We start from the raw sequence: 14,728 nt of genomic DNA, 5'->3' as shown, positions 1-14,728 counted from the left end.
GCCTATTGTCAACATAATTATGGAGTGTAATTTATTTTACACTCAAATTATCTTCAAACTAATGAAATTTAAAGTTATTAAGGAGGAAAATCCATCTGGATAACAGCAGACTGACTGCTCGTAAAATATACGACAGGTCTGGACCACTCGTGAATTTTGTTCGTATCTGAAAAAAATCTTAGAATATGAAAACATTGGTGAATGCCACAAATTCTCCTAAAACACTCGTAGGCACAATTTAAGAACAAATCTGTGCGTACGAACGGTTCTTGCATGAGAGCCATTGTTACAATAAACACAAATTTCCTTACTTTTTGTGCTAACTTTTGTTTTAATTTCCAGTAATAAAGTTACCTCTCTAAATGTGACCTAAAGAAAACAAAAGCCAAAAATGAATATCTATGTAGATTAACCAAATCAAACTGAAATCATTCTGCCACGGGACTTCTTAAGAATCTGCTAAAAACAGTGGTGAGTGCTTTAAGTCCAGTTTGTTCACAAATATGCACAGATTACACTTGAACCAAGTTCTGTTTGACCAGGTGTGTAGCTGAAACGGACATAATGAAGAGTCCTTTATTCTGGAGTGGACAGAGACACTGAGTACAGGTTTACAGCGTGCAGGCCAGCTGATGCAGCTCTTTGCTGAGGCCAATGGGACAGGGTGGGAGGGGGGGACAAGGTTACCTGGCTGGACCTGGGCGGCTGCTGCCGCCGCTGCAGCAGCCGTGTACCACGGCAGCAGGTGCATCAGCAGCTCTCTCTGCCTGCTCCATGATGAGTGATGGCCGGGGTGGAGGGTGGTGTTGGGGTTGGGGAAGATCCTGGGGAGGCAGCCGACTGTCCCGGCTACCGTCCTGTCTCTGTCCCCCTCCCTGGCCCTGGGCACGGGGCTCACACTGTGCTGGCTTTCACTCCACCTCAGCCCTTCAGTTGGGACAAAACCAATAACGAGGAAGGCCACGAGTTAGGCTCAAGACACCAGTTGTGGCAGAAAAAAAACTTAAGCGTTGGATTAGATTTGCATCTGTGTATAAACTGACACACTCCTGCAGACCTGCCATGACATTTCGAGCAAGCTCTTAAAAAAACAAATAACGGTTTTGTAATGAATTTCACTTTTTTGCAACTTAGAAATGAATTTTATAGGCAGACCTCCTTCATGACAAAGCGGGTCAACAGGAGTTTCTGTGAGTAGCAAAGCATGGCGGCCACTTTAAAAAACCTCATTCTTGTTAGTATCCATATTAACGAGTGAGTTAGCCATGTAGGGATGAAAACCAGCATCAGAGTTCCTCCAGCATCAGGGCTGAAAACTATGGAGGAGCTAAAGCAAAGCTGAGCTCGGGGGGGGGGGACACAATAACATGACGAGTGAAAACAGGAGTTGCTTTTCTTTTTTAAAAAATAAAATTAAATGAAAGAGTAAAGTTTAAAAAAAAGTCAAACAGGATTCACATTCATGGGTAAAAAATAAAAATTCCCTCTTTCAATTCTTGGGTTTGACATATCAGGACATAAAAACAACCCAGTCTTTACCAGGATTAGTAATTATTCATATCTAACCTCGGGGGAACTAAAACACAACAGATTCCTTTGAGTCATTATTTATTGAACAATGAAGCCAAAATAGAAAAGCTGTGTGTGAAAACTAAATCTGCCTCATGATCCAGTAGCTTCTTGAACCTCCTTAAACAACAAAACCTCAGTAGTGGTTTTCTATAGGACTTGATCAGTCTCTAACATGGTTGTGGAGGAATTTTGTCCCTGTACTCTTTCCAGCGTTGCTTCAGTTCATTGAGTTTTGCAGATATTTGTTTCTGCTCAGCTTTGCTAAGGTCCCACCACAATATTTCTGGAGTTTGACTGGACCACGCTGATTCTTTTCTTTTTGAGCCATTTGGTTGTAGATCAGCTGCTGTGTTTTCGGATCATTGTTCTATTGCATCATGATCCAGTTTAGTCCAACCGTCAGATCTCAGACAAATGGACTCACGTGGCTCTAGAGTTCTTTGGTCTACAGAGGAGATCATGGTCCGCTTAGACTGCAAGAGTCCAAACTATCAGCACTCCACCACTGTGCTGACAGCTGAGATGAGGAGTGTGTCCCAATTTACGGGCTGCAGGCTACCTAGACCATGGCCCACGTAGGCCACGGACAAAGAAGTTTGGGTAGGCTGCATAAAATAGCTGTGAAATGAGACGGTCTAGTCTTCAGATGACGAGTTGTCAGACTACTAGGGTTGGGCGATATTGGCAAAAAAAAAATCATGATTAATTGTGGTGTTGGTCAATAACGATTAATTTGACGATTAATCCCCTGGAGTCCCTGGATACCATTATGTCCTAGTCATATGACCAATTTAGTGGGAAAGATTTGCTCTTCGTAAAAATTTTTTTTCAAACTGTGTCAAAATCACAGACTTCAGGCTATACTTCAAATTTTAAATTGTGTTGATAAATAAATTACAGAACTTTTGTTTAAATGTTCGTCATATTTGAAGTGGAGAGGAGCACCGAGCGGACTGACCGGGGAAATTTCTAGTCAGTCTGCCTAGTGGCATTAATCGTATTAATCGTCAAGTACTAAAAAATAATTGATTAATGTTTTTCTGATGATTAATTGCAGACGATACTATTATGCCCAACCCTACAGACTACATCAACTTGGTAAATAAAAAAACAGTCTTAGTTTTCCTGTTAAGTTGGCTGAAGATATAACAAATCCTGGGATATCCTCAGCCAGGAAGGATACTCAGCCTTCATTTTTGGGGTTTTGTGAGCTGCATTCATCCTTCATGAGAAGGAGTCCATGAATTGGGACAGTCTTTGGTCCGAGGCAGTGACGTAAGTGGACGAAAAATGCAGACTTCAAAAGACAGTGCCCCTGAACTGGGACACAGCCGAGGTGTTTGTGCTGATTTGCTGAGGATTATGGGTAAACATCTATACAAAGATATCATCGGTCCAGAGGACAATGTTTCAGAAGTCTTATGGTGCGTTGACACCGAACGCGATTTCAACGTCAGGAGCAGCAGGTTTACATACAAAGTCTATGGTGGACGCGCTTCAAGCAARGTCGGGAAGTMCTGCGGCGCCTCAAGCGCGATTAGAGCAGCGCGATTTGAACGATTTGAACGATCTGAGCGTTCGACGCGCTGAGGCTCAAATCGCTGAAGTTAGAAAATCTGAACTTTTGCAGCTCGACGCGCCGCGTCAACCAATCAGAGAGACTCCACTGTGTGACGTAATGACATATTTCCCGACGGGACAGTTTACTGAATGATGTCCACTAACCTGAAACAGACAGAGCTCCTGCTCTTTAGCTGAAATGAGTGCCTGCAGTCGTGTCCTGATCCGCAGCAATGCGTGACAGAGATTCATCAGACTGGAAAAATAGTCCTGAAAGCGAGCTGTGAGCCTCTACTCTGAATTATCTGGTGAATTAATTATGAATTAATTATCTGATGAACGTGACATGTTCTTGCTCTGTAAATAAAGCAAAGCCACTTCCTCGTCCGACATTAAACAGAGCCCGACAGAGGAGGGAGGGGCGGGGAGGCTCTGCCGTGCAGCGCAGCTGTCCTGCGTCTGACCTCAAAGTGCACAAGCTTCAAACTTCAGCGTTGGCTGCGATTTTGAAGCTGAAATCGCGTTCGGTGTGAACGCACCATTATGGTTCATTCAAATGAAACTTTACAAACTTAAGTCATGCTGCCATGTTGTTTAAAGAGCGCTTTTTGATTTTTTTTCTAAGTTTTCTCTGTGCACTGCACACCTTGGAAAAATTACCTTGGATATCTATCCTAGGAAGAACAGCAGCTGTCCTGAATGTTTCTCACTTGTGAAAAATTGTTCTCTCTGTAGAATGATGGACTCCAAATACTTTGAAAATGACCTTTAACACTTCCCTGATTGACAGGCAACAAAGCTGATTCTCTAAGGTCATTGCTGTTGTCTTTCACCTTGGTGGTGTTGTGTTAACATACACCTGTACATTCCAGAGCAGCAAACTGACAAAACTCCTGCTTTTATAGAGGTGCTCACAATGATGACGATCAGTTCATCAACACAACTGATCAGAAATACCTGCCTGCTACTTTCTGTCTGAATCTTATGAAAGAAGACAGAGTGGATGTAGATTCCCACACAGCTTTTCTATTTTGGCTTAATTTTTATTTCATGAATACAGCAGTTGTAGAAGATCCTGATCTGTAAAACCATAGAGCTGACAGAAGGTGGACCTTTTTTAATTTTCCCATGAATGCTAGCATGCAGTTGGATACAAGACAAAACACCACCCTTCCAAAAAAGCTGTTCAGATCTGTTTTTTCCAAGCAGCTGTATTGTAGGACATGAAGAGGTCAGAACTGATTCAAGCTGTTACTCTAGCCCGCACAGACAAACCACCTTCATCCGCTACAGTTTCATTTCCTAACCAGAAGCCATATCGATTAAAATCTCCTGTGACGGGACTACCTTCATCATGTGTCTTCTTTCTGAAATTATGGATTTGTCTCGTGTCCTTCCTTGACCTCACAGCCCTTGAGGACCAGGTTGGGGTGTTAGCGGGGAAAATTAGAGATGCATTTATTTTTTACCATGCAGGATGGGAAGAAGGGGTGAACAGGAAAGGATGGTATGGGAAAGGTTAGCAAGCAGTTCGTCATATTCACAAAAAAAAAACTAAGCTCCCATTTGAATAAGTCTTGCACAGTCTAATCCATCATCATTAATCTGACATTTGATCTTGGGGCACAGATCGGTAATCTCATATTCTTATCTTCTGTACCTGACATTGATTATTTCTGCAGGGATCTGTGTTCCTGACAACTCTGTGTAAACTACCCTGATGTCCCGCGTCTCACCTGGATTGTTCCTCTCCAGCAAATACCAGCGATAAAAGGCTCTGCGTTTGGAGTCACTCATCTCCAGGCCCTGCTGCAGCAGCCACTGGGAGATGTAGCTCTGGCTGATGCCTGTGTATCAGGGAGACCGGACATGTCGTTAAACATGGTAAAAAGGCACTGATTTATTTTACAGCCGCCTGGCAGCATGTTCGCAGCACAGAGCGGCTGTGCTCCAGCTCGGGAACAACACATCCTGTTAGGCTAATAAAGCCACCCGTACTTAAAAGTGAGGGCGCGTGATTTAATGTGGGGCGTTTTTGGGGAAGCAACTGAAGAATAAAAAGACGTAACGAAGTGAATTTACTGCGACTTGTAAAGTACAACCTCTTCTTGTCTAATGCATTACAGCAATTACAGGCTTAGCAGTCCCTGAAGGAATGCGTATCGCCTAACGCCTTTGATGCCAGACTCACAGTTACCTCCAGTAATTAATAGAAAAGTTTTAAAAACACCAGTTGGTGTTCAAAGTATGCGTAGAGGATAAATCTCAGATATTACCAAATCAAATCAGAGCTCGAAATCTGTGAAAATGACTTGGTGGCCATGTTGAACTGAAATGACTTGAACTGCATTTTATTTAATACCTCATTGCAGCATAAATTTCATCAGCTAAGTTGCTAAATTATGCCAACTTAGTACAAAAAAATGCCATCTCTGTTTTGCTGTTTGCTGATGGCAAAATAAATCCTGGGATATCCTCGACTGAGAAGAATACTCAGATGCAGCCTTCATTTTGGGATTTTGTGAGTCGCACTCGTCAGCCACATGAGGAGTCCACGAATTGGGACAGCCTTCGGCCTGGAGCATTGACGCAAGCGGATGACAAATGCGCACTTCAGAGGATTGAGCCCCTGGATTGAGACACAGCCAGAAGGTACTGGCACTCAAAGTTTAAAATTCACAACGGGTGAGGTTTTTTTTTTTTGTTTTTTTTTTTGCACCAACACATTTGGGTTTGGGTAAAACATTTTTTCATAGAGTATTCAAGCCAGCCTGTCTGCCAAAAACTGAAAAGCTGACCCATGAGAGACTTTTTTTAACTGTTATCTCTAATTACTACTAACTTTACCTTTTGCTGAGGTATTATGTAGGTAGAACACCTATTTTTTAGACTCACTTGAAAAGAATATTACTCAGCCTTACATGTCTTTAGGACAAATTTAGAAGGTTAAAAAAAAGGTGGAAAAATAACCTAATTATTTGACCTATGGGTGTAAATTAGACCTTCTTAATCTAATAAAATCAGCTTTTTCATTTTATGTCTTGATGTTTTTGGTCTATATTAAAACAAACATGGGTCTAATTCTGTTCTAAGTGCAATGTAAATGAAAAATGGACCTCTCACCTCCCCAGTTTTGATGGTTCAACGGTGTCTAGGAGAAGAATGCACCAATTTTATTTTTTACTTTTTGAAAAGTTTATGTCACAATGTTTATTTTGACTAATTAGCCTTGGTTTTGTATTGGGATTACATAAAACAATTAAGAGAAATATTAAGAATAAAAAGTGATGATTTTTATTTTTTAACAAACTTTATTCGAACTGACAACATATTGTTTACAGAAAGGTTGTCTTATGTTTGGAAATATGGCAATATTGAAATTAGTGCTGATCAGGATTCAACACAGTGCCAGGACATTTTTCAAGAGTATGACTGAAAAAACTTTTGTGGCACTGCCAGTTTATCTTTGGGTTGTTCCCCGAAGGCAAAAAAAATTGCATTTAGTAAGTTTGCTTCAATCAACTCAAGTGATAGTGGTTATAAAATGATATTTAACAACTGACAGAACAATTTTTGAGCAAATTTTTATTTGATACTGTTTTGCACTTTGATTGATAGAATACTTTTGGCAGTTTGAAGTTGGGGTGTTTTCAATCATTACTGCACTGAGTTCCACTTTCTGTGAGTTTGGAGCTATAGTTATTCATCCAATGGTTACCATCTAAATGTTTCAATAAAATCCATTCAGTTGTTCGGAGATATTTGGCTAACAGACAAACTGGGTTGAGTCCAACAGTAAATGCTAAAGTTTTTGGGAAAGAGCTGTTACGAGTGTGTAGCGATTACTTTCTGAGATTTTCATTAAAATCCATCAAGTGGTTCCACAATTAACTCCAACAGTTAATGGGAAAACTTTAAAACACAACTTGAAGAACCAGTTAGCGCTCACACCAAAGTTTAGCTCCGTGTCTGTAAAACTGGTCAAGTTATTGCCATGTTTGTGTTTGCTAAGTTTGTTTAGCTGTGGCAGCCATCTTGAATTGCGATGACTCCAAAAGTTAATCAGCTGTAGATGCGCATCAAATGGTTATTTTCTAAAAGTTTCAATAAAATCGACCCAGTGGTTCCTGAGTTGTTGTTGTTGGTTTTTGTTTTTCTCAGTACAAACAAACAAACCCAGACAGTGAAAATCATCTTTGTCTTTGGTTGGCTATATTAAAAAATTCCTACAGCACCGTCACATCTAATATCAGTGCTAGTCTATTATTAGGTTTTGTAAACACAAAGCCATTTCTGGCATTTTAAAAGGGTAGTTGCATTTACAGACTGTCAATATTAAAACTCACACTGAGATAATAGGAAAATCATATTTTTACCTCCCAGCTTAACTTCAAATGATTTTTTAATGTTAAAGAAGCTGTAAATGCCTCCCAATTCATCTCTAACCTACAGATAAGTCAACCACATCAACTCCAAACAGAGAAAAACACAACAAATACAAAAAAATTAAAAGGAAAAATAACTGTTATTCACCAAAAGCATTCTTTTACCTTAATAAAATCCAATAAAATTAGAAAAACTCTCTGTTCATCACAAATGGTTGAATTACAAGTCCTGCGACAAAAGACATGAGATGAGTATCAAACATCACATTTCCATCTCCAACAGACATCTGCTTCATAAAGTATTCAGATCTTAAAATAAAACTTATTGTTTTTGTTGTAAATCAGTCAAGTGTGTAGGAGTTACGGTTCGTACTAGAAGAGAGGAATTTTTTTTGCTTGTTCAAGAAGCTGCAGAGTGGATCTTGGTGAGCCAAGGGTGCAATTTTATCCACCACAGGTGTAATGGCGGAGTAAGGGGTAGCTAATAGTGGCACCAGCCAACATTTGAGGAAACTACTTTTTGGTAATATAACACCAAGACGAAGTTTCCTTAAATGATTGAGGTGGCCGGTTTACATTTATATGATGGCAGCCAACTTAAAGTTTGACAAAGCAACCTAGTTTTTAAGAGGTACCTCTTATGCCTAAATGTAGCAAGATACCAAAATGGAAGTCGGTATCTCACTTATTTTTCAAGTTATTCAACTCACAAGACAGATTGAGAGTTTTTCCACTTCCCCTCTTTGCTTCTGTTTCTGCTTGGCCTTCAGACGACTCTGACGCTTTTTGCTCTCTCTCCAGAACCAGTCCCTTCTTCCCTGCTTTGCAGCTTTTTCAAGCCTTTCTTCTATCCATCATCCGAAAACAAAAGGAATTATGGATTTCGTCAACTGGTCTCTGAATGCAATCGACACTATTTTTTCAACACTATTTTTTTCAACACTGAGATTGGAGCGTGGGGAGCGCAGCTGTCCCAGTGGAATGGTGGCGGTCGGGCGAGTGTCTGGTTTGTGGGGTGGAACCAGATCTGTTTGGCGCCGCTTTCCATTGAAGACGTGGAAGATCTGTATATATTTGGATTTATGATAACTGGATTCCTGATGATCGGCTGTGGAGGAGTCCTGGTTAATCGGAAAATGAAAGCGATTCTGACAGCAGTCCGGGCCTGTGAAAAGCTGTCAGGAGTCTCCCGTACTGGAAACACACAGACTTTGATGTTGGGGACTTTGATGTTGGGGGATAAGTCGCAAACTGGACGTGATTCTGACGAGAATCACAGTTCAGCAGGGTGCCTGTAAGGAGTAGGATTACACCTGGGTGAAGTTTCAGTCGGAAAGAGAGGCGAGGAGATAATGAAATTCGGAGCATTTTCGCCATCACAGGGATGTAGTTATAGACTTAAAGCAGTGAGAAAATCAAGGCTGCTTGCCCCAAAATAATTATGTTTATCTTTTGGATCCCTGCAGCTGTGACCTTGGTTCAGCAGTTATCAAAACTCCCTGGATGGCATGTGAGACAGAGGCTTGACTCCCCATCCCCTTCCCTTATCACCCATGGGTGGATCAGTCTGAAGGCCACGATGGGTGGAGACAGAGAAACTGAACTCTGGTGATTTGTGCTTTGGTTGATAACAACTTGTTTTTGACTCTGGAGGTCTTTGATTGGTTCCAGCACAGAGTATTAACCGTAAACGTCACAGGCTCTTCTGCATCCTACCCCGTCCCATGTGTTTGATCCCCAGCCCCCTCCCTTCCTTAGCTGCCTTGCACTCGCGAGTGGTTATTTGAGCGTATGATTCTGTTTCTATCTTTGTAAACATAGGATCAGAACATCTTTTTTAACTCATCTTTCCTATTGTGTGTATTCCAAACTGAAAAAAGGTAGCGCACCGTTGTACAAAAGACCGTGGACATACGTTCCCCCATGTTTGTTACATGTGTCTTGCTCCGAACATATGTTCTAAACCGCAATTTCATTCTGCACTGCATCTTTGATATTGTGTGTGAATGAAAATAAAAGCTGATTCTGATTCTGCTCTGTAATGAGGGACAAAAACCATTAGGTCAAAGTAAATGCCTGCAGAGCTAAGAGACAGGCAAGGCACAGATTTGGGTAAGGCTACGAAACATTTTTGCTGCCCTGAAGGTTCCCAACAGATCAGTGTCCTCCAAGTTTATTAAATGGAAGATGTTTGGCAGCCCTGCTAAACAATGAAGAAAGAAGAGTCTCTCTAGGTTCTTTCACAAAATAATCCAGGCTGGGACCAGAGGTCTACTGGCCGGTTCTGTGGGACTTCTGTAACAAGACAAGGTGGTGAGCTGTGTTAGAACCAGTCCACCCCTGTTGTACCTCCATACCGCGGAGCTAGGTTGTAACAAAGGTGAGACGGCTGATATACGTAAATGTACCGAAAAGTCTGTGCCGTGGATCAATAATGTGATGAAGTGAGGACATTTGGTCTGTGCAACCAGCAACAAATAGATTTAAAACATCAACAATGACGCACAGCAGTTTTGACACATTTTGTACTTTGTTTTAAAAATGAGTTAACCACAAAGAGAATGGCTAAACTGTGCTTCACGTCAGCCCAGTTGAGTTCTGCTCCTTGACTCGCTCACTTCATGTCTCTAAACTCCCATCTGTGTGGGACATGGCCGGCTCCATCTGGTGATTTATGAATGGCCTGAGGATGCATAAAGGTGGACTGATCTGTGCAATGAAAGAGCCTTCTGACTGAGCTTCAGAGATCCAGTGTGGAGATGGGACCAAGTTCCAGAACAACCACAAGCGTGGGACTCCACCTGTGTGGGCTTTATGGCCTCTCCTCAGTGAACCTTGCTGCTGTGACTGCAGCATAACAGTGGCTCTACAAAGTATTAACTTTAGGGGGATTGAATAAAATATTTTTTAAATATTTTTTACTTTATGTCATTAATCTGAAGTATTTTTTGTAGGTTTATTACCTTAGTGATAGCACAGAGAAGGTTGCATACCTGTGACTTGGCCCACGATTGCCTGAGAGATCCTGCGATTGTTGAGGAAAGTTTTAATCTCCTCCTTCACCAGGTTGCTGTCTCTCCTGTAAAAGCAATAAAAGATGGCATAAGAAACATTATACGGTGGTTAAAACACCAGCATACGCTCTCACTAACCTTATCCACTGATATTTTCCTAGCAATCCCTGAACACCTGGCCTGAATTAACTTCAGTACAATTCTGGAGAATAAGACTGCACCTTTGGGGACACTAGCTGTCATTATATGATGTTATAATAGTCTCTCATACTTTCTACTTTTCCAACCCATCAAGCTCTTAGAACCATTTCCCCACCTCATGTACTCCTCCACTTTCTCCTCAAGGTCCCAGTCCTCATCCCCCATCATGTCGTAGCTGAATGACCGCTGAACCACCACAGTGGGCGTGCAGAGGGGCGGAGGTGAGGCCTCGCAGCTGTTGCTCGGGGACAGCGCGGCGCCGTCCAGGCCGGAGGTCTGCGTGGTGGCGGAGGCCAGGGAGAGCGAGGAGAAGGAAGACGACGAGGACGAGGACGGGGCCGGGGCCTGGGCAGCGGTGGCCGGGTTGGGGTGTGAGTCGCAGAGCGACGGGCGGTGGTCCGGGTCCAGCCTCTCCAGGGACTCCAGGGCGTGGATGATCTGCGGTTTGGTCATGCCCGAGAGACGAAGGCGCTGCAGGAGGTCGATCTGCTCGATGGTGTAGCGCGGCTCTGCTTCGCAGCACTCCACTCGCGGATCTGCAGGCAACATCGTGGGGTGGGGGGCAAAAATCAAGGAACATCTGAGACCGGCAAACTGAGTGAAACACAAGATCTGCACTTTTGTGTTATTTTTCTTTCCTCACCCCTAAACAGTTTGCAATACAAGACTTGACAAAGTGTCTCCAAGGAAGATGAAGCTAAATTTATCTCATCAAAAGGATTATTAATAGATTTAAAAAAATAAAATAAGATGCACCCATATGAGTTCAAACACACTGAGCATTTACTTTGAAAGCAAATTGCACAAAAATATTTAATTAATGCCATGAAGCTCTAAGTACACAAGCCTGTTTGTTGGATTGCACTCAGGAGAAAGAGACTGCATTCCCCTCTGAGAAACTTGTGGGTCATTCAAAGTTCTGGCAACCTTTCAAACACTTGGCACAGACACTTAGGGCTAACCTTGGTCAATTTGTCCAGAGTGGAATTAAAGTAAGATCACCTCTGCATGAATAACTTAACAGCAGGTCCTTTCAGCTCGTAATATTTATTATTATTTTTATTGTCCGCTCCCAAAGGTGAGAGGCGAGAGCGTGTTTTCCAGTGTTGGTGTGTTTATGCTTGTTTGTTTGTTTGTTTGTTTGTTTGTTTGTTTGTTTGTTTGTCTGTCTCTCTGTACTGTAAAGTATCACATGAATCACTGGACAGATTTTAATAAAACTCTTGGAAAGTAATAGTTTGATTTACAGCCACCACTAATTGCCTCCTGGAGTCAATCCAGTTTAAAATGATCGCCACAGCTGAATGTCCTTAACAAACATAAAATTAACTTTTGTTAAATCCATATTTTACTGATATGGAGGTAAAACTTGTTGTGGTGGTAGCTGAGAGTCATCCTAAATACATTTATTTTGAGATTTCACTCTACACATCTAAAATACAGCATAACATCTTTAATTGGATGTCACAGATGAAAGACGGTGGGTAGGGCGAAACGATATCAAGAAAACCTGCGATGTGCAATAACAGTGCGATGACGATATGACTTGCGATAAATCAAAAAAGCATTGTTGATGTTTTTCTGCTCTGTTGGTTCAGAGCAAAAAACAACTAATACAAAATTTCCATTACAACACGACTGAAAGATTATGATTGATGTTGTTTCTCTAGTCCATTTTATTTATCAGACTAATGCTGACAAACCACATAAATGCAAACACTAGAGCCAATCGTCTATTGCCATTCATGCATGTTTTGTAATATGCGTATTGCACTGGCTGTTATCGCGATAACGATAAATTTGCGATATATTGTGTAGCCCTAGCGGTGGGTGATATGCATTCTTTCACTTTTATTTGCTCCTTGGAGGGAAACACATCAGTACTTAATATAAACCCAACTACATTCCTAAAACCTATAAAACCCATTCTTTAGCTCAGTATCAGTATGATTAGATGTTTGTTTACAATAAACATCTCCATTAGCCAATCACCTACTGCTCTTAAAAAGTTGATCTGATCGAAGAGTGGCATGCCGAATTTACTTAAAGATTTAAACATTTCAAAACACAACGAGTCCAACTTTATTTGTTGTCCTGTTGGAGTTTCAGGACCACCTGGTGTTAAATTAGGCGTTCACAGAGCGTAATAAGTCTGCCCTATGCTGTGCCGTCTCTGCAAATTCACAGCATTCAAGTGACTATCCTGTTTGTGTCTTCAAAAACCAAAACCCTGACACGTTTTTTTCTAGTTACCCCTTTAAGTTATCTCACCTGAGGAAGGGGGGGACACGGACAGGCGCCCCGGGAGCGGTTCAGCCCGTGGGGTCGCAGCGGGGACACACCACTGTCGCATGGCTTCGGCGGAGTTCGGCTCGGCTGGACCTACGGAGTCGGACAGGAGGCTGACTGACTGCAGTGTGCTGCGGTTAAACTGTCCCTATTAGCATGCTGGCAACCCGTCAACAGCAGATGACTCGCTTCAGGAGGCTTGTGTGTGTGTGTGTGTTGGCTAGCAGCTGTAAAGCTAGCGACTTGAACTCTGGCTGCTGGGTCCCTGAAAACGAATAACCTCTAGTTGCTCTAGACAGCTCGAGGTTTTAAAGAAGAAAAAAATTATGCACGCAGACTTCAAAATAAAAAACATATCGTGATGAGCTGCATTCGGGATTTTGGTATAATGGTAATGCTAATTAGAATAATAATAGATTTGCAACACGTTTGTAAATAATTTATAGAATCAAAGCTTCGTCTGCTAGACTTCTAAACCAATCAAGGCTAAGGTATGCTTTTACTTTGAAAGGACACAGGAAACAGCACCTGCTGTAAACAATCATGCTAACTTGCCTGCTCCGACTCTGCTAACTACTTGATAAAAAAAAATTTAAACTTAGTGCTGTAATAAAGACATTTAAAATAAGTCAAATCACAGAGTTTTTCTGGGTTTACGTGACTGCGAACAAGCATTTATCGCATTATTGTGTAGCTTGCACACACACCGCTCCTAATGACTTAGCTCGCTAGCTAGCTAAGTTAGCCAAGTTAGCTGGAGAGGCCAGCTCCGGGACAGTCCCGCCGCGAAGCTCCTCTCTTACCTCCGCTGCTGTGCAGAGCCAGCAGCCGCTACCTGAACGGACCTGACACTTCAAACTGGAGAGAAAGCGGCGGTCCACCCTGTTCTGTTCAACACCGTAACTCCAGAAGTGTCCAGGCTGGAGGTTGAAGTGACGAACGATACAGGGGCATACTGTCGTTCAGCTGCGCTGAAAAAAAAAAAAAGTAAAATAATAAAGTCTGTCTCAGTTTGGGAGCCCCTCACAGATGGTACTGTAAAGGCAAATGGATCTATGGTTTCCGGTTCTACTGTATGGAATACAAAAGTTCCCTAACAAAACTCCAGTTCTCATATATTTTAGGTTGTAAATACTATTAAATAACTATTGTAGTAATTGTGTATGCATGATTCAAAATTAGAAAGAGGATTAGGAAGTTACAGATTAATTTGGGGGTATTCTAATTTTATTTAGAACAATTATAAATAACATTTTTATTTACTCTAAGGGTTGAAACTCATGTATGGGGGCACAATCACTGTAAAAAGCTTTCCTGCTAACAGAGCAAGAGCTTGATTTCAATTTTTGTTGTTTACTATTAGAATCCAACCAATATTGTTAGCAAAATATCTCCTGATGCACTGAAGGGATGTTATTGAAACTTTTTAGGAAATGATCAGTGATTGCACATCTACAGTCCAATGCAACATGACTGTCACAGCTGACTGAACTTAATAAGCACAAAAATGATAATTTAGTTTTACAATTGAGTTAAACTTTGGTGTGGTTGTGGCTAAGAGTCACATATTTCATTATCTGTAGAAGTTGAGGCAGAAAAGATTTGATGATTTCTTCATGGGTGCAATCAACATTCAGCTCTGCTCAATCCACAAATGTATTTTTCCAAAGCATTCGTCCAAATGAACAGAAAACATGACTTCACCAC

General features: G+C 41.6%; 1 protein-coding gene across 2 annotated transcripts in view; it reads right to left on the bottom strand.

Moving 5' to 3' along the window:
• The window catches only part of zgc:91944 (homeobox-containing protein 1), a 27,592-nt gene extending 13,536 nt beyond the window's left edge, over positions 1-14,056 (bottom strand). Inside the window, exons 1-5 of one of the 2 annotated variants that reach the window (XM_014020862.1) lie at positions 13,004-14,056; positions 10,848-11,268; positions 10,511-10,596; positions 4,869-4,979; positions 688-927 (exon numbers count right to left, since the gene is read on the bottom strand). In XM_014020862.1, the coding sequence (XP_013876316.1) occupies positions 688-927; positions 4,869-4,979; positions 10,511-10,596; positions 10,848-11,268; positions 13,004-13,085 (940 nt within the window). In that variant the 5' untranslated portion in view covers positions 13,086-14,056. The remainder of the gene's footprint in view (positions 1-687; positions 928-4,868; positions 4,980-10,510; positions 10,597-10,847; positions 11,269-13,003) is intronic. The other variant, XM_014020863.1, reaches the window with a different exon arrangement.
• Between the last annotated feature and the right edge of the window lie 672 nt (positions 14,057-14,728).

Source organism: Austrofundulus limnaeus, unplaced genomic scaffold (assembly GCF_001266775.1).
Source record: "Austrofundulus limnaeus strain Quisiro unplaced genomic scaffold, Austrofundulus_limnaeus-1.0 Scaffold270, whole genome shotgun sequence".
NCBI classification, from domain to species: Eukaryota; Metazoa; Chordata; class Actinopteri; order Cyprinodontiformes; family Rivulidae; genus Austrofundulus; species Austrofundulus limnaeus.
The sequence above is the reverse complement of the archived record's forward strand: the minus strand, read 5'-3'. Positions and strand labels throughout refer to the sequence as shown.